The sequence below is a fragment of the Bufo gargarizans genome, chromosome 1 (genome assembly GCF_014858855.1).
Source record: "Bufo gargarizans isolate SCDJY-AF-19 chromosome 1, ASM1485885v1, whole genome shotgun sequence".
In the NCBI taxonomy this organism is placed as follows: Eukaryota; Metazoa; Chordata; class Amphibia; order Anura; family Bufonidae; genus Bufo; species Bufo gargarizans.
Genome location: NC_058080.1, coordinates 449,090,338 through 449,117,227, shown reverse-complemented (window position 1 = coordinate 449,117,227; position 26,890 = coordinate 449,090,338). Strand labels below are relative to the sequence as shown.

Below are 26,890 nucleotides of genomic sequence, written 5' to 3'. Positions count from 1 at the left end.
GTGAATCAACATAACAAAGGCTCCTTCTTCTGTTTTTTCAGCTACAGACAATATGTTTCTCACTTTACAAAGTAACTAAGTTTTAACAACGTGGTGTTATTACCATTATAAACCAGCTGATATCGCTAAGCTTGTAGAGTACAGTACCTAGAAATCTGAACAGTGCAGTGTTCAAAAGACACGCTCCTGGTTCCCAAATCTATACCGAGAGTTGTAGAGGCGTAACTAAAAATGACTGGGACCCACAGCAAATTTTTGAACAACAGCAGCTACTTCTTCCCAACCCCCTCCTCCCGTGCAACTCCCATTTTGTGGCTAGTCAAGATCGCGCTCTCAGACAAAGCTCTGCAGCAACCCCGTCTGTTTCCTACATATATATATACTGTATGTCATGTCACTGTATATACTGTCCCTGTATATTATGTCATTGTATAATACTGTTGAGGGAACTTGACAATAAAATCTTTTATTTCTCCTCCTGGGTGGGGCCCAAAAGCAGCGACTTCCACTGCTTTCTCTATAGCTAAGCCCCTACTGGAGTCCTGGACCCCTTTATCTAACCACCTACATGCATCCTCTCTGGTGAGAAACATCATCACCTCCATGTCCATGCATGACACTGTATTTATGGGCTGAGACAAGGTTTGACTACAACTTATAGTTATGCCATCGACTGTAAAATTTGTAGCATTGACACCAATTTTAGCCAGTATACTAAAATGGCTAGATTTACTAATGCAGCTGAGCCTTCAATTTGTCTAAAAAAAAGTGCTTCAATTTGGCGCAACTAGGTTTTCTCTAATTTTAAAAAGGAGAGGGGCTTAAGGGAGGGGTGTGGTTTGACAGAAAATGGGGGTGGCCAAAAATGTGAAGAAATGCACAAAACTGCACGCAAATTCTGTTCAGAAAAAGAAAAATGGCACAAGCTAGGCCAAACAATATATGGTGTAAGCATGGATGGAGACAGGCTAAACATGCACCAGATTTCTTATACAACCCAAGCTACACTGATAAATCTGGCACATTTTAAGAGTGCCTGTTCCAAATTTACCATAACTTATAGTTTATCGGGGACTATGGTTTTTCACTCTTGAGAAATATGAAGTGTCTAAGAAGTATAGAATTCTCTTCCACTGTGTCTTAGATGGTTTAAAGGCGAGACATTACATTCTCATAGCCCATGCGCATTCCACACACTTTGGTTTTGGGGAGTGCCACTACACGTGGCCACTAGGTCAGATTTACAAATACGATGAGCCATGACCCAAAAGTCAAACGTGCAAGGCAAGACATTGGAGATTTACTGTATTCGTAAGGTTTGGATGTAAGTCAAAGTCATGGTAAAGAACAATCCACATTTCCTACACAGAAATCATCATTAGTCTTTAATGCCAATTTTAACAAATGTATTCGGTACTGTATCAATTCTCACCTGTCTGGCTTACTACTCCGTTTTAACGCAGCAACAAAAGAAATATTGTAAACACATTAGAATGGTTATTATGAATGACAAAAGACTATTACCACATAAAATCCTAAAGGTGTTACCCAAGATTTCTTTTTTTTTTTTTCATCTTTATAAATTTCCCCCATCAGGCAAGCCAGGTGACTGCAAAGGGGCCCGAGGGGAAAAGGCCTGGCAATTATGCAAAGAGATTATTACATGCTTCCATAATAACTGTATGAATTCGTATTCACTAAGCTCCCCCTAGTGGTGGCTTCAGGCAGACAGCTTTGTAATAGAATGGAAGCAGGACATTTACCACTGTATTCATGCCAGTTGTCTGGCATGAATACATTGAGATATATGGTGTTCCTGCTGTTTTTAAAGCACCTGGTCCATTTTGTCTGACATAAAAGTCAATAAAGTAGGGCCAATGGTGACTTTTCTATTACAGTTTGTGTTTAATTAACATTTTATTGCAGTTGATAAAAAAAAAAACAAAAAAAAAATTAATTCGTCAGAAATGTGGGGCATCAAACTTTGTGTCCTGCATTGCTAGGGAGTGCTTGAAGCATACATATTCATGTCGGCCTGGGGGTCCTATACAAAGTTTTGCAAAGGAGTCCTATAAGATCTGTGTAAACCCCTGCCCCCCATCCAGCGGAATCTGTAAAGTCAACTATGCTCACCTGCTCCATTAGGGATTCTTGGATCCCAGGCGGTCTTCACTGGACTTCTGATCCATGCCTGTAAAGTACCGCAGAGATGGGTCATGTGCGCTACTGCAGACAGTGACTGGCCTCAGTAATGACGTATCCCCAGGTGGCACATGTTCCAACAGCGGTGTGCCGAATGGAGAAAGTCACTGCTGAGGTCAGTTATTGACTGCAGTGGCGCACGTGACTATCAATATGAAAGTTGACAGGCCGAAATTGGAAGTCAAGTGAAGACAGCCCAAGAGCCACAGAGCAGAGGGGAGCAGGCAAGTACAGATTTCTTCACAGGTCCTGCTGGGTAGGGGGGATTAAAAAAAATCCTGGATAACCCCTTTAAGTATTGTAATATTCCAAATACACTTATGCTGACAAGAACAATGTCTCAACGTGCAGTATATGCAATGTATTGGCTATGGATATCTCTGGAGCAATTTTGTATTTTGACAAACATGTTTTCTGCAATAAAATTTTTATTAAAATGTAGCTTTGTTTGACCTCTGCAGCTTCTATCTTTCATAGTACATATTGTAGAAAACTGCAGAATAATGTTCACAGTGAAATACATCATAATGGCTGTCTGACAGATCAGACATCAGTCTCTTTCTCTCCTGAACCATCTTCTATGCCGATTTATGACAACATCAAAGCTAAACATTTATCACTTATCCACGTTTGATTTTGATTGGTCCCACTTCTGGGACCCCTGATAATCCCCAGAACTGGCATTCTGAACCCCCTGTTCCTCCCCACTGCACAATCGCAGAGAGGTGGAGTTTGAATGAAGTGGTGGTCACGCATGCACCATGCTGCCCTATTCAATGTGTATGGGGCTGATGGAGATAGTCAAGCACAACTAGGAGGAACAGGAGGCTCGAAATCCCATTTCTAGTGATCATGGGGGTCCCAGCACTGGGACCCTCAGCAATCATATATTTATTTATATATTTATCTATGTGGTGTTTTTCATGTGATGACCATTTAAACATCTGTTAGGCCACATTCACATCTGCTTTGTGAACTCCGGCAGCCTATTGTGGTGGAGAAACAGACTGCCGGATAGCTGGATACCACTGTGCACCATCAGATCCCCAATCACTAATATGGGATCTGGGGGCTTTCCAGCTTATGTGCTAGTTTTTGGCAGGACAAAAAATGCTGCATGTAGTATTTTTTGGTCTGTCCGAAAGTGGGAATACATGCCAAATACAGTGATCGGAACAGACTGCCACAGTTCACAAAGCAGATGTGCCTAGTGCAATCCAACCATGATGATGCTCAATTTCATTATCTGTGTAGAACTGTGAGGAACGTGTTAAAGGTGTATCAATTAAAACAAGTAAAATAACTATAGTAAATAAAATACAAAAACTTAAAGTGGCTCTGTAATGAGACAATACTGCCCAGTATAAGGGCTGCACAGTGTGGGAGCAGGTTGGCTTTCCTAGTAGCTCAAAGAACACAAAACATATTGTACCATTTGGCTAATAGGAGGCATTCAAAAATGAATACAGTGGATTCATAGTTCTGATTCTGCTGTATTCATGGCTAGAGCACTCATCCTACCTTTCATGGTACTGTAACCTGTGATTGGCAGTTTGTGTTCCACCTCTGGGATCCACACCTACCTCGAGAATGGAACCCTGTCTCGCACCCCTGTGAAAGGAAAAGTGGGTGCTAGACGTAAATGTAGATAGTCGCATATGCACGACCACATCTCCAGAGGTGGCACCGACTCCTATCGGACTTCTATGGCATACCCTTTGGATATGCCACAATAAATGTTCAAATGGGAATACACCTTTAGGTTAAAGGGGATTTCCGGGTTCAGAGCTGAACACGGACATAACCCCTTCTTCAACTAGGCAGCCCCACTGAATCTCGCAGGGCAAAGGATTTTTCTGCAGATCTGGCATTGTACGAGGTCTCTGCGAGGCAGAGGTTTCCGCCTAGCAGTGTTCCCGGTGACGTCACTGGCAGTAATGGGTGGGCTTTAGCACTGCCCTAGTTTGTAAAACGGCTAGGGCAGCGCTAAAGCCTGCCTCTTAGTGCCAGTGACATCACCGGCAACACTGCTTGGCGGAAGCCTCCGCCTAGCAGTGTAAAAATGTAAATAAAAAAAGGGCAAGGGAGAGCATCGGAGCATGAAATGCTCCGATGCTCATCTCAGAGGGGCTGCCTGGGTGAAGAAGGGGATATGTCCGGGTTCAGCTCTGAACCTGGACAAACTCTAGGCCTTTGCTAAAGTTATGCATAATCTTTAGAGGGTTAGAACCCCATATTTTTTCTACTGCTTCCCAGGATCTGTGTTCACCTTTACCAACATGTGGTGGTGGTGGGGCTAATTGATATTTTGAAGGATGTATTTATGCAGTGAGCTGAAGATACAAGACGTCTCCTCTTCTAGCTACGAGTGAAGGTGGATACAGAATTAGGGTCGCATTAGAAAATTTTTTGAGTTATCACTGACACCAATGTAGGTTATCTCAGCAAATTAACAAGAATTCTAATACATTTCTCTCACAAATATACTTCATGTTGCATATTCTTTAACTTTAAAGTGAACATGACTCCATGAAAATGCAGTGCAATATGCAGACAACATAGTTTTATGGAAAAAGATTCAATAAAGCTTGTAATTCATTCATTTAAATCTCTGCACTTTCTAAGCTTACTAGCCATGTGGGCGGTCTTATCAGTGATATATACACACTTAGATAGAGAAGACTGTCAGTTACTGACAGAAGCACCCCACATACTGAGCTTGGAAAGAACAAAGATTTAATAATTTACAAATTTCAAGGATTTTTTACCCACAAGCTATACATCAATCTGCTCCACTCCTCCTGCTCTATATCATGCTTCCTGCAGACTGCATTGCATTTTCTTGTGACACAGTTTCCATTAAATATCATATTTTTCATAGGTAACCACCTTTAATCAAAGGATAATTGTATTTTATCTATTTTTCATTAATTTTAACAGTATTATGTTACCTTTTATACAGAAGGATTGCTATCACAATACAGATGATGAACACTACAGCCAGAACTGGTCCAACAACCCAAATCAAGCCCTCTTCTTCATCTGTCATTGGTTGGGGATCAAGCTCCATTGATACTACTGGATCCGAATAAGGGCTTGTAGCATACATTGTCTGAAAATAAAGAGAGATGTGCTTAGAAACATATTTAAAGCTTATATTTTAAATCAAGCGTCATCTTTAGTGCTGCTCAACAAATAATGGGAAATCCCATCCAGAATTCCATTACTTTGTATTTTTAAAAATAAAATTAAAATAATCTTCAAAATATATTTTAAAGAGGACGTCACGTACATGTCTGTTTTAGTAAATACTTGCAAAACACTGACCAATCAGAACTGCCAGGGCTAGACTATGTAGGGACACACCCCTTTGACAAGGAGAAATGTAACCCAGATATTAATTTATTTATACATTTCCAGGAGGAATAACAAAGAAACCGCACAAATCAGCATTCTAAGAAAAGAGTCATGGCAAGACAGATGACATATTTGTTGCTGTCAGTAATAAGACTATTTTTACTTAGTTCTATTAAAGAGTAACTATACTTTTGTTTTAAAAATTTTGATATGTCATAGGGACATATCAAAAGTGTTGATAGGAGGGAGTCCCAGCTCTGAAACCCCCACCAATCACTAGGACAGGGAGTTAGAAATGCTCAGCCGAGCACACCTTCTCCTTGATGCTGAGCTAGGGTTGCCACCCATACAGGAATGACCCGGAGAGTCCGGGTTTGTAATCCTGTGTCCGGGTACAAGCATTTCTCAGAGCCGGACACAGGATTAATTTCAAACTGCAGTGCAGACTGTCTGGCTCACTCACAGCCAGCGCTCACGGTCCTGACAGCTGGCGGTGAGTGAGCGGCGGCGTGCTGTGAGCGGCCAGCACTCCGGAACCGGCTCGAATCTGAAGAGGACAAGGCCGCCGGTCAGGATGTATTGGAAGCCGGAGAGCTGGGGGCTGCGGGTGGTCAGGAGCAGGAGCACGAAGATGCTGCAGAAGGAGAGCAGCAAACCCTCGCCCCACAGCATGGCGGCCACGCCAGGACTGAGGCGCTCTCACTCCCAGATCAGGCCGGATGACAATGAGACGAGCCACGGGCCTGCTCTCCTCCCGTCCCCGGCTCTTCTGCTGCACTCCTTTCCTATCACCTCTCCTCTCCCCCGGTCTCCGTTACCGGGCCCAAGAAAGTTGCTAGACTCTCACTCAACCCTCTACAGTCAATGTGCCGTCCCCGAGTGACGGTTCCCGGGGGATGAGGGCCACATTACTCTAACTGGGGGCCACTAATGGGGGCATTATTCTAAATGGGTGGCACTAATAGGGGTATTACTCTTACTGGGGGCATTATTCTTACTGGGGGGCACTAATAGGGGGCATTATTAATTCTGGGGTGCACTAATAGGGCCATTACTCTTACTGGGGCACAATAATGGGGAATTACTATTACTGAGGGGGCACTAATGGGGCATTGCTATTACTGGGGTTGCTAATGGGGGCTTTAATTTTCCTAGGGAGCCACAGTATGACAGCGAACTTCACACCCCATGTTTAAGCCACGCCCACAACCACACCCCCTTTGGGTGTGGCTTAACTTTCCCGGTATGCCCGTTGTGGCTTAACTTGCCCAGTAATTTTTGTTGGTAAAGGTGGCAACCCTATGCTGAGCACAAGACTGTAGACTACTGCAATAGAAAGTCTATGAGATCATCTCCTCATTCTAGCGATTGATATGACTTAAATGTTAAATATTTTAAAAAAGTGTAGTTACTCTTTAAATGAGGCCGGAAGAATTTTCTGATTTGAAGACCACTAGATTTGAAGTGCAACAAGAATAAGTATCGTGCCATCCAGGCTTCCTGAAGAACATATCTGAATACCCTAAGAACGCTTTCACATAGTCAGTGTTTGGTCAGTGATGAGCCAAAACCAGAAGTGGGTCCTATACAGATTAAGGTATAGTGGAAAGATTTGGTCCTATTCCTTGCTTTTGACTCACACCTGGTTTTGGCTCCCAGTTTCTGATGGAAATCACTGATCAAACATTGACTGTATAAAAATGGCCTAACCATTTCATAATATTATTTTCTATCATCTCCATTTTTAGGTGCTAAATAAGACATAGCAATACATACATTGTATCTATATACATATCCACTTAAATACCACAAAAGTATATGCTGATGCATGCCAACAGTCGGTAGTTCTAAGAAATGCTGTTTACCATACATTATACAAAGAGATAAAAAAAAGGTAAAATCAAATATCCATGTTGTGCGACAACAAATTAGAATGAAGCAAACAGTGATTTTTCCCCCCCGAAAGCTGTAATTTACTTACATATTAGCTATAAATTGGCAGAATATAAGTTTCTGTGCATTTCCCTTATCAGGTGGCTAAAATGATGTTTGCCATAAAAAGCTATTTATTCATGCAATCCCCAGACAAAAGCAGGAACCTTTCATTTTCCACAGGCATTTTAAAATATATAACTGCTGGAGAGTTCATGCCTCAGTACTCTCTGTAATAATCTCAGAGAGGAAGGTCTATCAATTGCAGAGCATCTCTGAACAGGAAATGCAGAAACGGGTACCACTCCAGCAGAAGTCAGGCGGTATCAAGATATTATTCAATATATTGCTAATTATAGTCATGGGTAATACAAGGGGAAGAAATGGAAACGTAATGCAAGTAATTTCCAAAGTAATTAGAAATAACACAGGCTTTAATCCAAAGAGTATGTGAGGAACTAATGATACATTATGTACAAGGCTCAGAAATTACCTGTAATCAATAATTATCATATAAAATGAAACAGCGCTAGGATTATTAAGCAAAAATAATGCATATGCATTTTTTACAACAAATTTTATATTACCCTATTTTCCCTTATTTTGTGTCTGATTTTTAAGATGCTAAAAAATAAATATTGTACATATATATATATATATATATATATATATATATAGGAACGTGACATTTTATAGTGAAATGTGGACATGTGGTGGGGGATGCTTCAAATATTTTGCAACACGGGGGTGAAATCTATGGAAGCAGTTTTAGGAAATACAATTAAAGTGTGTATCTTAGGAAATCTGAATTGGCTTTCAGGAGAGAAAATTTATTTTAGAAGGGGCCAGAATGGCTTAAAAATAAAATGAAGCATTATTCACTCTCCCTCAATGACCTCCACTTCCTCTCTTGGCTTGACACACAGGAAATGGTTGGACATGTCCCGAGACGGATCACTGCTGTGACCAGTGGGTGGCTGAGAAGAATTTCCTGCCATTTTCTGTATGATGACCTTGGACCATGACATGTGGCAGGACATTAGCAGTGGCAGATCAATTATAAATTCTTCTTTTGTAAATTTAACCCCTTTTTAAAGTAAAATGTCTTCCCCTGGAAAACCCCTATGACTAAATATGGTATAGAGAAGCAATATATAAGCAACTGTTTATAGCTAGGGTCACTTAGCTAGAAACTGGATGATGGTAAGATTCTCATTAATAGATATGTGAAAATGTAATCCAACATGTGGGGTATACTTAGACATCTTTCATTGAATATGCACTGTGATTAAAACTTTGGCATGAGGATTTGAACATTGCCTTTCTTCTTATTCCCGAACGGAAGTAATGGGAAGGCTAATGTTGCAGGCACTATTGGCACTTAAACAGTGAAAAGTGCAGCGAGCCTCATACACTGATGAAGTCTCGCCAGTGCAAGTGTGAGATTTGAGGGCCAGGCATCTGACCAGTGGGGATGCCTAGTCCTCTCAATCAGGCATAAGGAGAAGTGGCAATGATGACAGGAAGACGTGAAGTAGTGCCAGGAGGGCATACGTCAGTCCTTCGGTGGCCTGATCACTTCATTTGCATAAAACTAAAATAATAATTATGCTGCAATGGTACATATGTCTGCAGCAACAGAAGCCTCAATGTTCTCTCCATGATCAGCCCTACCAGGCAGTATGTTTGGTTTAATAGGGTTGATCATGGGGACAGATGCTCTTTAGTCCAGTTTAATACAAAGTATGTTGAATCACTTTAAATGTATTATTAGTAAAACCATTTCCAAATTTAAAAAGATTCTCCTTAACAGATTTGGTTTAACATTATCTGCAGGTTCTACCTCCCCAATGTAAATATTTCAAAATGCCCATGATCTACTCACCAGTTCAGTGTGCTCTATTACTGCCAGAACAAAGAACACGTATTCTTGTCCATTCTGCAGTTGCTTGTTCTCAAAGCCACCATAATTTTTCTGATCTCCTAGGGTAAACTCCGTTGGAAGAACATCAAAGTGAGCTGCAATGTAAGGTTTTGATTCAACTTCTCTCTTAAACCGAGCACTTCTTCGCTTCCTTGAAATATCCTTCAAAAGCTGGAAAGAAAGGTACAAAATAAAATTTCTAAACTGGATGTTTATTTTTTTCCAATAATGTTCAAAGATCTTAACACTTTTTGTAGTGGTATGTAGTTAACATTCTACGAAAGGTAAAGGTTAAAATCTGCTTTGGTTATCCTTGTAAACAGTGGTCTCTTAGTTTACACAATGGGGGAGATTTATTTTACCTGTATGCCAGTTTTATGGTGAAGAAAAGTCACAGATTTTGTCTCAAGTAGCGACAAAATGTGTGACTTTTTATCTTTTTCCAGTGGCCTCGCAGGGTGGAGGCATCTGTGGGAAAGACCACCGCAGACTAACTCATATAATATGTACACCAAAAATAGGTGCAGATTAAACCAGAAATCTACTCCCGCTCCTCCTGCTACAAATGTAGTAAAAAACAAAACTATACATATTTGTTATTGTGTTAATCGGACTGACCAACATAATAGAATAAGTAATATGCTAATTATGCCACATGGTAAACAACATACGTTTAAATTACAAAATGGCAGAACTGTTTTTGTTTCCATTACTGCCCCCTAAAAAATAATAATAATAAGCATTAATCAATAAGTTATATCTACCCCCCAAAATGGTGTCACTGAAAAATACAATTTCTCCCACAAAAAAAAGCCTTCATACATCTACAACAAAAGAAAAATAAATGTATGACTGTCTCTTGGAATAATAATAAATAAATAATACATGCTATTATTGTGCAAAAAACAACATATATATTTGGTATGCACTCATACTGCCCCAAAGAATAAAGGTAACATACTAGTTATGCTGCACAATGAACAGCAACTAATTTTTTACGGGATATATACAGTGAAATACTCCAATAAAGACTTAATAAGTTAATCATTTATGTGTACCCCACTGAACCTCATCCCACAAAAAACAAGCCCTCATATGTTTACATTCATGGTCTAAGAATTCGGTGATGCAAAATGTTTGCAACTAAATTCTGTGGCCTTAGAGGTGTTGTCCAGTATGCCTTACTTGCACCCTGGCTGCATTCAGTGTTCTTCTAGTCCCAGGATTGTTTACTTCTGGCCAGGCTGAGGTCACATATGCTGCTGTTGCCAACAACTGGCCACAGTGGTGAAATGTCCTCCAAGTGCTAGGTCACTGGATCATGTGCTGCTTGGGGAACATGGTACTTCTGCGATCAGTCATTAGCTGCAACCACACCTATCTGTTTACAGGTGGGGACTGAAGCATGGTGAACATAGCAGTGAAACTTAGGAGCTGGAACCAAGCCACAGGATGCTGGTAAGTATGCTTGCCTCCATAGGTTCGGTGGGAGCCAAATACTGGTGAAAAGCTGGAGAACCCCTTTAAGAGGTTAATATAAAGGGTTTTTAGGTAAAAAGAGGAAGAATATGAGGTACTACCGAAGTATATGCCCAATAGATGATGAGAAGTGGTCTTCTCTCCAGATACAGTACCTCATTAAGAAATAGCGACATTATGTACTTTATTCCGAGAAGATCCACCCTCTGGTATGTCTATTTTCATCAAAATTGTATCCTAGTAGAAATAACATGGCAAACATTCCCTAAGGAAATATTTGGCATGCTTTTCTCAGCTGTAATTCACTCCTGATGAAAAAAAGACTTACGGGAGGGAAGATCTTTCAAGCTGTATCTTTTAATTGAAGCACGTAGCTGACTTGTCATAATCATTAGAGCTTTTGTAAAAAAAAAAAAAATTGTCTTGATATCATTTGCACTAGAATAGAAGGCCGGCTGCAGCAACGGAATCTGCACTAAAATTCAATCTACTTGCAAATATTTTAGTGCTTTAAATAACACTTTACTCGGCCATTTGCAAACATTATCTTTTTAACAATATATTTAAATTAGAGTTTAATGATTATTCTCCTCCATCATTTCAATAATGCATTGAAAGAGGTTAATAGAGGGTCGCAGAACGGGTCTCTAGGTAAATCAGTCACAATGAGATGATTTCCATGATGAACACAGTGAAATAAATGGCCACATAACTCAGAACACTATTCAAGACAACAGACGAAAGAAGGGAAAAAAATTATATTATTTAGGATAAAAAGTAGCAATATTTTCCCTTTCACAAAACATTTGATGTGGTGAATGCATTTCCAGGAGATATATGAAGGTCTTTGGTCCGTTATCGGGAATCATTTTCATTTTCCAGTCAATGCATATCTTATTTCCTCCACCATTAATTCTACAATGAGGCCTCAACTCTTCATTATACTGGTACAAAGTGGGAAGCAACCCATTCTGACCCAAAAATTTCTGAATTAATAAATGTTCTTTATCAAACTATTACACACATTAACGCACCACAAAGTACAGGATGATTAAAATGGTACTTTGTTATGGGAACCAGCTTCATATAGCCATGGAATGTAATCTACAGAAAGTTCAATGTCACTCCTTCTTTCATCTTTGAAACTTAGTATTGTGCTACAAAATTTCAAGGTCACAGCTAAGCCTTTGGCTCACAATGATTCACTCGTCCATCAGTGTGCTGTTCCTAATTCTTGTTGTAATGTGTGTATTATATACACTATGCAGTTGCAATAAAAAGTATGTGAACCCTTTGGAATGATATGGATTTCTGCACAAATTGGTCATAAAATGTGATCTGATCTTCATGTAAGTCACAACAATAGACAATCACAGTCTGCTTAAACTAATAACACACAAAGAATTGAATGTTACCATGTTTTTATTGAACACACCATGTAAGCATTCACAGTGCAGGTGGAAAAAGTATGTGAACCCTTGCATTTAATAAATGGTTGAACCTCCTTTGGCAGCAATAACTTCAACCAAACGTTTCCTGTAGTTGCAGATCAGACGTGCACAACGGTCAGGAGTAATTCTTGACCATTCCTCTTTACAGAACTGTTTCAGTTCAGCAATATTCTTGGGATGTCTGGTGTGAATCGCTTTCTTGAGGTCATGCCACAGCATCTCAATCGGGTTGAGGTCAGGACTCTGACTGGGCCACTTCAGAAGGCGTATTTTCTTCTGTTTAAGCCATTCTGTTGTTGATTTACTTCTATGCTTTGGGTCATTGTCCTGTTGCAACACCCATCTTCTGTTGAGCTTCAGCTGGTGGACAGATGGCCTTAAGTTCTCCTGCAAAAAGTCTTTATAAACTTGGGAATTCATTTTTCCTTTGATGATAGCAATCCGTCCAGGCCCTGACGCAGCAAAGCGGCCCCAAACCATGATGCCCCCACCACCATACTTCACAGTTCGGATGAGGTTTTGATGTTGGTGTACTGTGCCTCTTTTTCTCCCCACATAGTGTTGTGTATTTCTTCCAAACAACTCAACTTTGGGTTCATCTGTTCACAGAATATTTTGCCAGTACTGCTGTGGAACATCCAGGTGCTCATGTGCAAACTGTAAACGTGCAGCAATGTTTTTTTTGGACAGCAGTGGCTTCCTGTGTGGTATCCGCCTATGAAATCGATTTTTGTTTAGTGTTTTACGTATCGTAGATTCGCTAACAGGGATGTTAGCATATGCCAGAGACTTTTGTAAGTCTTTAGCTGACACTCTAGGATTCTTCTTCGCCTCATTGAGCAGTCTGCGCTGTGCTCTTGCAGTCATCTTTACAGGACAGCCACTCCAAGGGAGAGTAGCAGCAGTGCTGAACTTTCTCCATTTATAGACAATTTGTCTTACCGTGGACTGATGAACAGCAAGGCTTTTGGAGATACTTTTATAACCCTTTCCAACTTTATGCAAGTCAACAATTCTTCATCGTAGGTCTTCTAAGAGCTCTTTTGTGCGAGGCATCATTCACATCAGGCAATTCTTCTTGTAAAAAGCAAACCCAGAACTGGTGTGTGTGTTTTTTATAGGGCAGGACAGCTGTAACCAACACCTCTAATCTCATCTCATTGATTGGACAATTGGCTGACACCTCACTCCAATTAGCTCTTGGAGATGTCATTAGTCTAGGGGTTCACATACTTTTTCCACCTGCACTTTGAATGTTTACATGGTGTGTTCGATAACAACAAGGTAACATTTAATTCTTTGTGTGTTATTAGTTTAAGCAGACTGTGATTGTCTATTGTTGTGACTTAGATGAAGATCAGATCACATTTTATGACCAATTTGTGCAGAAATCCATATCATTCCAAAGGGTTCACATACTTTTTCTTGCAACTGTATATAAAAATTGTGGCTTCAACATCAAACTTAAAAACAGATAAAAAGGCAAAACAATGTAGGGCCTGGCCACTCTGTAACATGTAGGTTTAAACTTATAGCTAAACAATTTTCCTGGCACTTGCTATCGCCTGTTATATCCTTAGCGGCAGTGTCGTAGCAGAACCGCACAAACCGCCACAAAAAGCCAAAGCTGAAATCAATATAAATATAAAGTGACACCGCGCATGCTTCAACCTTGCTCAGTACACTCCTACACAGTGGGGGTGTCACAGACTTGTTTGCTAAAACAAAACTACCGATGTTTACTGCAAGAAACTGCAGTTACCTGTCTCCTAGCGCTTGTTCTGTGACTTTCTCTCCTTTGTGGTGTAGTTTCATCAGTTGGCACTGGATACTTAGTTGGGGTTATTACTAGACGATCCGCTCCCCGGCCGGTGGCGTGGTGCAGTCTGTATAGATTGTACTTGGCGCTCCCAGTGAGCATATAGTGACGTCACTATAACAGCTACGGATCGTAGCTAGTGCCAAAATTCCTAACAAGAAGTTTCAGACAGAGCGCTGTCCTTCATCAGGACAAGAGGTAATGCTCCCGAGCGTTCAGTATTTATACCCTCTAGCAGTCCCACCTTAACTCCTTCTCTCCTGTCTTGGATTCTGGTTTATCTGTAGTGAGTCCTCCTATGTTTCAGTGTAATTATCATCTGCGGCTGCATTGCTCACTCATTGAAATGCAAACAGTTCTGTCTCCGAATTTAACCCTCCAGGTGCCAGGGTGTCAATGTTGAAGATCCATATGGTTTCCACTTGGGACATACTTTTTATCAAATCTCCCCCCTCTTTTTGGTAGTCTTATTACTTCTATTCCACAGAATGTGGAGCCATTACATTTCCCTTCTTGTTTTTCCCTGTAGTGCCTAGACAGTGGATGTTCTTCAAACTTTCTGTTAATATTGTATATGTGTTCTTCCACCCTTTTTCTTAGTTGTCTTTTAGTGCCGCCAATATACGTCTTATTACATGGGCATGTAATGGCGTATATTACCCCCAGCTGTTGCATGTAATGAACCCTCTAATGTCTTCTTCGTGGGTGCCATTGATGTTTTTAATTGTCATCTGTATTTTGTTATTATTAGGCAACTTTCACATTGGCGTTTTGAATTCCGTTTGTGAGAGCCGTTTCAGGGATCTCACAAACTGTTCAAAACGGATCAGTTCAGCCCCAATGCATTCTGAATGGATAAGGATCCGTTCAGAATGCATCAGTTTGGCTCCGTTCCACCTCCATTCCGCTCTGGATGCGGACACCAAAATGCTGCTTGACAGAATAATGCAAATGGATCCGTTCTGAACGGATACAAGCGTTTGCATTATCAGTGCGGATCCGTCTGTGCAGAGACCAGACGGATCCGCACCTAACGCAGGTGTGAAAGTGGCCATAGACGTTCTGCACCCTATACATTTTTTACAGGGGAAGAATCTATTATGTTGGCCTATGCCTATTTGTTGTTCTTTATTAATACTATCTTTATTCTTGTTTTTGTATTTATTTTTGGTTTTATGTATATTTTTCTCTTGTTTCATGATGCAGCTATTAGTGGCCGCCACCATATTGCCCAGATTTTTAGCTTTACAATAAATAAATCTGGGCTCCTTCGGGATAAGTTCCCCCACAATTTTATCCTCCCTCAAGACGTCCCAGTGTTTGTTCATGATTTTTTTTTAACAGATTCACTTGGCCATTATACAGTAAAATGAGGGGTGGGATTGCTATGTCTTCTTCCTTTTTTGTCCTAGATTTCTCTCTGCTTTCCAGTAAGGTTTGTCTGTCTAGTCCTACCACCTTCTATTGGGCTATCACTATGGCTGCATTGTATCCCTTAGCTTCAAACTTTCTCTGTAGATCTTCAGCTTCCCTTTCATATTCTGCTTCCTCGGTACAGTTTCTTTTAATTCGTAAAAATTGTCTTCTTGGTATATTATCAAGCCACCGTGGCAAATGGCAACTCTTTTGGGAGATAAAACTATTGGCATCGGTCGGTTTGTTAAATTATCTTTCTTGCTAAAAGTCGGTGTGAATTCTAAATAAAACTTATTTTTATTGATTTCATAAAAAAATGTCTGTAGCTTTTCTTCTCCTCCCTTCTAAATAAAAATAATATTGTCAATATTATATTAATAATAATAACATATTAATATTAATAATAATAACATTGTCAATAAAACGCAGCCAGAGGACGAGGTTCGCCCAGAGCTCACCCTCTGAATGTATGGCCTAGTGCTCCCAGTATCCCACATATAGGTTTGTGAACCCCGGAGCGAACCTCGTCCCCATCGCAGTCCCCCACGTCTGGAGGTAAAACTTGTCATCATATAAAAAGTAGTTCTTTTGTAAAATAAACATGATACATTCCCCTATGTATTCTTTTTGTGTTTCTGGCATTTCACCCTTCTTTTTTAGGAAGAACTTCGCTGCCTCACATCCTTTGGTTCTCAATTACTGTGTAGAGGGATTTTACATCCAATGTCCCTATTATATGGCCTTCTTCCCACTTTGTTTCATTCACGACTTGCAGTATGTGGTTAGTGTCTTTTAGGTATGTGGGAAGGTATTGTGCCTGATATAATGGGCCTTCCTGGTGGTCTTTTTATATCCTTGTGGATTTTTGGGTTGTGGTAAAATGCAGCTATTTTGGGGTATGTCACATTAATAAATGTAGTCTCTTCCTTTTTTAAAAAAAAACAGATTTTTTCCTTTTTGCACAAGTTCTTTTAGCTCCTTTTTAGATTTTTCAGTTGGGTCCCCTTTCAGCAGTCCATATGTTCTGCTATCACTTAGTATTTGTTTTACCTCTTTGTGGTAGTCCTCTTTGTTCATTATCACAACCCCCCCACCTTTGTCCGCAGGGCGGATGATAATGTTGTTATTTTACTGCATTGATATAATAGCTTTTCTTTCTGTTTTGGTGGTATTGCTTAGGTATTAAGGATTTTTTGGTTTTCTCATTTTTCTTATTTCCTTTGTTACCTGCGTCATGAAAGTATTTAGTGCCGCTGAATACTCTTGTAATGGATTTATTTTAAGATCTGTATGCTTGAATGTGGTTTCTATTGGAAATATTTGTATTTCTTCCTCTCCTCCTACTTTCTTCATATTTTTCTTTTTTTTTTAAAATATTTTTTCAATGCTCATTTTCTTATAAATTTTCTTAGGCCTATAAATGCTTCAAATTTATTGAACAATACTCTGGGGGCAAATTTCAAGACTCTTTTTAATTTTTTTTTATCTTTACTGGCAAGTTGGCATTGGCTCAAGCTGTAAGTTTTTTGAGTCAGGGCTTCCTTTGTGTTCCTGTACACTAGTGATTTTTTTTCTTTTTGGAGAGTTGCCCCCCCCCCCCCCCCCCCACATCCCCTTTTCTGGATGTGCCTTTTTTTGCCTGAAAAAAATCCAGTTTCACTGTCTTTATAATTGCGAATTTTCATTTTTTTTATCCTGTGTCTTTTCCTGCCATTTTAGTTCTTTTCCTTCATCCTGCTGTTTTCTATTCTCATTATTGTCCCCCGTCATAGTTGGTTCCTTTCTCTTTCTTTAGTGGTTCTCCTTTTTCCATATCTAACTTAGTTGTGCTACCCATTATTAGGTCCTCTGTATATTCTGAGGGCTCCTCCTCTATTTCTGTTGGGTCATTCACAACCTGCTTCAGGGGATTATACCGGTTATGGATTGGGATTTCTGAGTTAATATTTCTATTCTCAACTGTATTTGCACTTTGATTTCTGTTATTAATTACTATTATTAGTGGGGCACACTCGATATACATTGTGTATAGTGAGCTGTTATCTTCTTGATCCTCAGTTATTTCACTGCATTCATCTATAGTTTCAAATGAAATAGCAGTCTCGATGCATTCTCACTATTTTGTGTCCTGTTCACTATTCTGTTTCTCATGTCCTCAATTGGTAGAGAATCTCTTGTGAATTTTCTTAGATTTTTCTCCTTTATTTCCTCTTCTCTTATATGGATTCTTCTTTTTATGTTATTTACCAAGGGTTTTATGCATGCATTATCTTTTGATGGTCCTATTTTTTCTAATAGTTCCCGAATATCTCTATTTATATTCAGTCTAGATCGCCTTTTGATTGCCTAGAAAAATTGTGAAACATCTCGTTCCACTCAATGGTGACATCATTACTTCCTATGTCAGCCGATAATATTTTTTCCACTTTTAACCCCTTGGGTATTGTGTCCCATTCTAAATATTTCTCCAATAATGTTATTTCCCATAAATCTTTCATTTCTAGTATTAATAAATGTTCTAGCAATATATTTTTGATATATGTAAGGCTACTTTTACACTTGCGTTCAGAGCGGATCCGTCTGGCGTCTGCACAGACGGATCCGCTCCTATAATGCAGACGATGGGATCCGTTCAGAACGGATCCGTCTGCATTATATTTCAGAAAAAATTCTAAGTGTGAAAGTAAGTCAGAGGGATCCGTCCAGACTTTACATTAAAAGTCAATGGGGGACGGATCCGTTTGAAATTGAGCCATATTGTGTCAACTTCAAACGGATCCGTCCCCATTGACTTACATTGTAAGTCTGGACGGATCCGTTTGGCGCCGCATAGCCAGGCAGACACCCGAACGCTGCAAGCAGCGTTCGGGTGTCCTTCTGCTGAGCGGAGCGGAGGCCAAACGGTGCCAGACTGATGCATTCTGAGCGGATCCGCATCCACTCAGAATGCATTGGGGCTGGACGGAAGCGTTCGGTACCGCTTGTAAGAGCCTTCAAACGGAACTCACAAGCGGAGCCCCGAACGCTAGTGTGAAAGTAGCCTAAACTGTGTGTTATTTTCATCCTGGTTTCTTCCCACCTGCAATGTGTTTTTTTGTGATCCAAATATAATTTGTACTTGCTCAAGTCTTTTCTTCCTTTCCCACCACAATTCAGACATATTTTATATGACTTTTACTTTAAACGGATAACAGGGGAGGGCAGCTGCCTTCTAGGAGTGCAATGAAACCAGTTACAAGTAAACAAACAATTTTCCTGGCGCTTGCTCTCTCCTGCTATATTTTTAGCTGCAGTGTCGTAGCAGAACCGCACAAACCGCCACAAAAAGCCAAAGCTGAAACTTATATCTAGTCTTCCATAAGGATTGTTTTTGCAGGATTCAATTAAAGGGGTTTACAATGATTATTGTAAAATAATGAAAATGAAAAATGAAAACCTAATATAGTACATGAAAATCTCTAAGAAAACCAGCCTTCTACTTTGCATAGTTGTGAAGGTCTCCCTACTCATTATACAATCACTCTGCTCGATTTTCCTCAGGCTGGCAGCTCAGGAGGTGTGTTAGGGCTCGCTTGAATGGGTCCACATCTCCGGGAGATGCAGTGCAGAACGGAGGCACGGATCGGAAGCCCACGGAAGCACTTCGTAGTAGTGCATGCACTACTTTTTTGCGGTGCAAACAGTCGGATGTGGATCGCAGACCCCATTCAAGTGAATAGGTCCGCGATCTGCATGTGCATGAGGCCTAACTATTACAGTTTCTATGAGAAGATCCTGCAGTTGGAAGTTGAAGGATGGAACTGAGCATGTGTGAACTGCTCACTCATCTCAGTAGTAGGGTGGGCAAATTACTGTAAAGATTCAACACCGGGGGGCTCCATTTTACTTAAGCAAAGGGAATATTTAACATATGGACTATTTTTGTAACAGACAGTAAATGACTAAAGTAATTAGCGGCTTTTTATTTAGATCCACACTATAATGTTTGTTTTATACAAGTTCAATTCTGTAACTGTATGAGTCCTCCCTCTACCACACACATTGGAAAAATTTTGCTTGAATGTATTACTCTTTTAATAAGGAAGTGTTTCCTTATATTTCCTGTCAGAATTCCTAAGTCTCAGTTGATGTCATGTCACCTTGTCCTAGAAAACCTCTATGTTTAACCCTTTGCCTCTGCAAACAGTTTTGGCCTTAACGACCAAGCCCTATTTTTCAAATCTGTTTGTGTGGATAACTTTTTAATGCTTTTACTTATCCAAGCCATTCTGAAATCATTTTTTGTGACAGATTGCACTTTATGTTAGTGGTAAATTTGAGTTTATATGTTTTACCTTTATTTATGAAAAAAAATTTAAAAAAAATTATAAAAATTGTCCATTTTAGAAATTTGAATTTGTTTGTTTTCAAGGTGGAAAGTGATAACCCTCATAAAATAGTTACAGTATTACCTTACATTAACCGCATGTCTAGTTTATGTTGGCATCATTTTGTAAATATAATATTTTTTTTAGAAGCATTTTTTTTAGATTTTGAAGAAAAAAATGACTTTTTAAAAGACCAATTCAGTTATGAAGTCACTTTGAGGGGCTTACAAAATAGAAACCTCCCATAAATGACCGTATTTTAGAAAACTACACCCTTCAAATAACTTAAAACCAATTTTTGAGGTGAAATTTTAAAATGTAAATTTTTTGTGCAGATTTTCCATTATAATCATTTTGTTTTACTGTAGCACAGCAAGGGTTAACAGCAATTCAAACTTTAATATTGATTACCCTGATTCTGCAGTTTAAATAAACACTCCTTATGTGGTCATAAACTGCTGCATGGGCACACGACAGTGCGCACAATATTGTTTTTGGAAGGCAAGTTTTGCTGGAATGGTTTCTGGGCACCATGATGGATTTGAAGAGACCCTGCGATACCCCAACAGTGGAAACACCCAAAAAGTTACCCCATTTTGGAAACTGCACCCCTCAAGGAATTTATTGAGGGGTGCAGTGAGTGATATGACTTGGCAAGCATTTCAAAGAATTTAGAAACACTTGTCTGTGACTACAATAAAACAATTAAATGTTGCTTTGGCAAAAAATGATTCATTTTCACAAGGGGTAACAGGAGAAAATACACCCCACAATTTATTATTTTTTGTCAATACAGGTCAAAAACTGCTGTTTGGGAACATGGCAGGATTCAGAAGGGAAGGAGCCATACCTGGATTTTCTAATATGGAATTTGCAAGGGCAATAACTTTTTTATTTTTTTGTTGACTGAGCTTGGTGAGAGATTGTTTTCTTTCAGGACAAGATATATATTTTATTATTACCATTTTGTGGTGCATATGTGTCACGGCCATGGTCATGGTCGTGACTCCTGAACCGCATGCGGTTGTCAGTGGTCTGGTCTGTTGTCAATCACAGGTGAGGGCTGTGGTATTTGCCTCACCTGTGGTTGCCGCTGGCAACAGTATTTATGTGGCAGCATAGCAGCCTGAGCTGTATCCTTGCAGCTTGCTATGTTGTGCATGCGGTTGCACTTGGCTTGTGTGTTTATGTATGCACTTTGTTTGTCTGGTGTACACTGTGTTTTGTGTTGTGTGTGCACTAGGACTCTTCCCTTCACTGTGGCTGCCCGTGGCAACGTTTGGTTGGATGTGTACATGTGGTGGCAGTGTCCCGGCCTTCGGGCTGACTCCCAGGACATGGCTGCCACCCATGTCGTTGCCTGCGGCAACAGCCACAGTGTGATCTTGGTTTGGACACTTCCCCTTTAAGTGGTGTTTTCCCTTCCCTGGTGTTGGAAGGGTTAACTCCCTTTCTGTGTGTGTGAGACACTAGGTGTGTCTGTGTGGGTGTGGCCTCTTAGGCCTATAAAGCCTCTGTGTTTGGCATGTGTCAGTGGGTTGCTTCAGCCATGCTTAGCTGGAGCAGCCTCCTGTGTATATAATCTGCCAGTGGGGGCCACCCTTGTGGTCATAGGTTTATCTGTGAAGTTTATGTCTTGATGTTCAGTTGATGTTTTCCTTTGTCTCTGTTTATTTGCAACTACGGATGTCCTGGTTACCTGTATGTTATGTGTGCTGGGTCCTCTAGTTGTTCTGTGGACATTAGTAGTGCATGCATGGGTTCCAGTCAGCGTGGCTGTGACAGGTACGTGTGGAACTAGTAGTTCGCCTGTCATATCTGTATGTTGTATGTGTTTCCCCATTCCTTGTTGCTTGGCCAGTGAGACCCCTGTTCCTCCGTGTCCAGAAGGAACAGGCCGTCTTACCTTGACTCCTAGTTCAGGGACCGGTCGGAGGGTGAGTTAGGGATCCGAGGTTCCTGAGCATGGGTCCTCCTACCTTCACGGTCGGCCCATGCAGCTAGGAGTTAGGGTCAGGTTAGGGACGCTTTAGGAGGTGACCTGCTCCCTAATCCTGTCGTCCTGGCCGAGCAGTCTAACATCTTCTGGCATCGCACGGCTGAGGGTTTTCCCCATCCTCAGCCGTGACAATATGACTTTTTGACCGCTTTTTATACAAATTTTTGGGAGCTGAGGTTTTCAAAAATTGCAATTCTGTCAATGTTTTTTTTTTTTTTTTTATGCGGTTCTCCATGCAGTATGTATATTAAACCTTGTCACGTGGGTTCATAAGATTATGGTGATATCAAATTTACATAGTTATTTTTTATAATGTTTTACTACTTTTGCAGCATAAAACCACATTTGTATTAAAAATAAGTTATATTTTACATCACCAAATACTAACATCCATAACACCTTTATTTTTTCACCAATTAAACTGTATGAGGGCTTGGTTTTGCGGGACGGGCTGTACTTGGTACCATTTTGGGACACATATGACTTTTTGATCACATTTAATAAAAAAATTTGGGGGGAGTTGAGGTGTCTAAAAGAGCAATTTCATCAATGTTTTTTGTTTGTTTGTTTTTTTACGGCGTTCACCTTGTGGGATTAGTAACATGATCTTCTTATAGATCAGGTCATTATGGATGCCGCAATACCAATTATGTGTAGTTTATTTTATTTTTTAATCAATTATAAATGCGCGGATAAGGGGAAAAGGGAATTTTACTTGGATCTAGGGTTGTTGCAATACCAAAATTTTGAATAGGTTTTTCGATTGCGATACTCAATACCATTCAATACCACGCAAAAAAAAGTAGCGTGCATTCCGCATTTAATGGAACATCCGGCCCATAATCGAATAGTCCGATCTTATTTTTTGAGGGGACAAGGTGACAAAAAAAATGGCGAATAGCGTGGTTTTTATTTTGATTTTTTCTGTTACGACATTCACTGCATTTTTAATATTTTAATAGTTTGCACTTTTTTTGGGCGTGGCGATATGTAATATGTTTATTAATTTTATATGTAAAATTGGGAAAGGGGGTGATTTAAACTTCATATTTTTAGTAGTTTTTTTTTAAACTTTTTTTCCCTTAGGGGCTAGAACCTGGGATCTTTTTTCCTATTCACCCTAATAGAGATCTATTAGGGTGAATAGGACATCACATTCTCCCTGCTGCCCTGTGCACACAGCAGCAGGGAACTTACCATGGCAGCCAGGGCTTCAGTAGCGTCCTGGCTGCCATGGTAACTGATCAGAGCCCCAGGATTACATTGTTGGTGCTCCGATCAGAAGCTGTCACTACACCACCAATAAATGAAGAGGAGGGGAGGGGACCCTGTGGACACTGCCACCAATGATTATAATACTGGGGGGGTTGGGGGAGCGCACTGCACCACCAATGTTTTTAGCACTGGGGGGGGGAGGGGGGGCGCACTGCGCGACCCATGATTTTAGTATTGGGGGAAGGATGGGGGCACTGCGCCACCAATGAAGATAAGTAACCTTTTAATTCAAAATACAGGAGGCAGGTTCCGGCGGCAGAATCACATAGCCGGCACCCGAAGTCTATGACAGGCCACTGTGATCTGTGGCAGTTAACCTCTCAGGTGCCACACCTGAGGGGTTAACTGCCGCGGCTCACAGCGCCCTGTCATAGAGATGGGGTGCTGGCTATGTGATTCTGCCGCCAGCACCCGTCGCCCTTTATTTGTATTAATGGGTGAGTTATCATCATTATTAATATTTATCATCATTGGTGGCGCAGTGGCCACAGCCCCTCCCCTCCTCCTTCTGTCTCTCTTCTTATTGGCAGCGGCGGCACAGTGGGGAGGGAGAGAGAGACTCCTTCTCACCTGTGCTGCTTAGGAGAACATGGTGCGCGCTGAGAGCAGCGTGCGCCATGTTCTCTGATACTAGACTGTAGTATCGGTAAATGTCAAATCCCGGTATCGAATCTATACTGGTACAAAAGTATTGATTGGGTAACGATAATTCGATACCCGCTACAACCCTACTTGGATCTTGGCTGTACTATACTCTGCCATACTCTTCTATAGCAGAGTACTGTATAGTACTGTTAGTTTTGAAGTGACACTAAGCCTGATCAGACCCTCAGGGCGACTCTGTTAATGAGCCACTGCCATCACAGATGCACAGGGGGTGGACCGCAAGGAGAGCAGCAGTAGGCATATGTGGCACATTTGGGGCACACAGAGTATCAGGGGAACAGGGGGCATCAGGGGCACATGCATGATTTCAGGATCGGATCTCCAGAGTGGAGATCAGATCCTTAAACTGGCATTTTTACACTGCCATGCTACGATTGGTTAGTCTGCACAGACTAACCAATTAGAGCGATCACCGGCAAGGGACCACTTTGATTGGTCCCTTGCCAGCTTCTCCTGTGTCTGTGCTCTCTGTGAGACTCTGGGGCTGTGATACTTTATAGTGTCACAGCTCTGGTTAACTGTTCGGATGTAGCTGTACGTCTGACTGCAGCAAGTTACATGCAATCTTGATGTATAGCTACATCCATTTGCAGCAAGGAGTTAAAGATATTGGGGCATATTAACTAATAATGTCCATTTTTTAGACAGTACGAACTTAGATTAGACAGTCTAAGGGTACTTTCACACTAGCGTTTTTGTTTTCCGGCACTGAGTTCTGTCACAGGATCAGTTTTATCCTAATGCATTCTGAATGGAGGGCATTCCGTTCAGGATGCATCAGTTCAGTCCCTCTTACGTTTTTTGGACAGAGAAAATTCCGCAGCATGCTACAGTTTTCTCTCTGGCCAAAAATACTGATCACTTGCCGAAATGCCAGATCCGGCATTAAATTACATTGAAGTGTATTAGTGCTGGATCCGGCACTAAGTGTTCCGGCTTAACGGATCCGGCTTTCCAGGAACATCCGGAAAAATGGATCCGGTATTTAAATGCATTTGTCAGATGGATCAGCATCTGCATGCCGGAATCTTCTACCGCAAGTGTGAAAGTACCCCAAGGCCTTATTCATTCGTCAGTGATTTCCGTCAGTGATTGTGAGCCAAAACCAGGAGTGGAGGCTACATAGACATAAGGTATGAGCGAAAGATCAAAATCTGTTCTGTGTTTAGACCTGCACTTTATTTTGGCTCACACACTGATGTAAATCACTGACCAAACACTGACTGTTATCAGTTAACTATATGTAAGTGGCTTTTTTAATGCCACCTCATAAAAGAATTATTACTCCAACATATCACGAGACAGCAAATGAACCAGAAGTGATTATTGCCATTTATGGGAATGCGATTGTAAATAAGCAACAGTCTTAATATTGGTAGACATATTAATTTTATGTAAAGTGAGTAGAATGATTCAAGTCACAATGGATTAAAGGAATTAAAAAGAAGGGCCATAATGGGCTCCACTTTCATCTCACAGCTTTAATAATGGATAAAAAACATTTCTCCTGATATTTCAAAAGACCAAACCTTTAAGGCTACTTTCACACTTGCGGCAAGTCGGATCCGTCCTGCGGCTATTTCGCCGTGCCGCCGCTCCGTCCCCATTGACTATAATAGGGACGGGGGCGGAGCCGCCGGACTAAAAAGCCTAACATGCAGTAATTTTAGTCCGGCGGCCTTTCGCCGTGCACCAGCGTGCTGCGCCGGAGCTCCGCCCCGTGCATTATAGTCAATGGGGACGGAGCGGCGGTCCGGTGGCACGGCAAAATAGCCGCAGGACGGATCCGACATGGTGAACAGCCTGTCGGATCCATCCTGCCGCAAGTGTGAAAGTAGCCTTATCCAGAGGAAAATTACAGCTTTGGGGCAAATTTACTAAGTTATAGATGGTGTTGTTTAGACCTTCACAGCGGCTCAGGCTGGATAATGTATTTGGTGCAGGGATTTTGTCTAGCTCTAAACCAACTTTTAGTTGTCTTAATTTGAGACAGTATCAGGCTTGTGGTGCAATATTGGTGCAAAATGGCATATATTAGGACACACCCCTTTTCCGTAAGCCACACCTTACTTGTCAGGTTAGGTGCTGATCATTTCTCTAAAGCTAAATGTGACAAGCTGTGCTACATTTTGGAGCAGGTTATGCAACTCGTATCAGTAAAGTCCGTCAAGGTCCTGATATTTTTAATTGCAGGATGCACTATCTTGGTGTCAAACATTTCCCTAAGAGTCCATTCACACGTCTGCAAAATGGGTCCGCATCCGTTTCGCAATTTTGCGGAACAGGTGCGGACCGATTCATTTTCAATGGGGCTGGAATGTGCTGTCCACATCCGCATTTGCGGATCCGCACTTCCATTCCGCAAAAAGATAGAACATGTCCTATTCTTGTCCGCAACTGCGGACAAGAAACGGCATTTTCTATAAGGCGATGTGCGGTTCACACATTGCCGGTGTCCGTGTTTTGCGCATCCGCAAAACACATACGAACGTGTGAATGGATCAACTGTAGATTTTGTGCCAAAAATGTATTTCACTTCTTCTCAACCCTTACAACCTAGTTGTATATACTTTTCTAATCCAGAATATTTGATTAAGTATGCCAAATTACCTTGGGCCATCTAGAATATTTAATAGTCTCCCACTGATCAGGTCACATTAATAACAGATTAAATGAACTTTATTGAATTAGAGCAGGGGTCGGCAACCTTTTTTGGATGGAGTGCCGATAAAAAAAAAAAAATCTAAGTTGAAGCACTCAGTGTGCCAGACAATACAGAAAAGTCTTATAAAACAAACTGTATGTGACAAAAAATGAATAATCAGTTTACCTTACTACTCAATGCGACCCTTGTTCCTGAATTTCTTTGCAAAGACGATCCAGCTTTAGTTCATATGAGAAGACTTTTAGGTCCCTTTTTTGGCAGTCACATATAGGCTACTAAAGTGTCAGAAGCTTGCTGCCCATCCCCCCTCAGCAATAATATGTAGGATCACTATCCTC

General features: G+C 40.8%; 1 protein-coding gene across 21 annotated transcripts in view; it reads right to left on the bottom strand.

Moving 5' to 3' along the window:
- Positions 1 to 26,890, bottom strand: part of PTPRD (protein tyrosine phosphatase receptor type D) — a 368,228-nt gene that overhangs the window by 104,347 nt on the left and 236,991 nt on the right. For all 21 annotated transcript variants that reach the window (XM_044272365.1, XM_044272440.1, XM_044272372.1 and 18 more), the window contains 2 exons: positions 9,377 to 9,586; positions 5,154 to 5,314 (listed from right to left, as the gene is read on the bottom strand). In XM_044272365.1, coding sequence (XP_044128300.1) covers positions 5,154 to 5,314; positions 9,377 to 9,586 — 371 coding nt within the window. The remainder of the gene's footprint in view (positions 1 to 5,153; positions 5,315 to 9,376; positions 9,587 to 26,890) is intronic.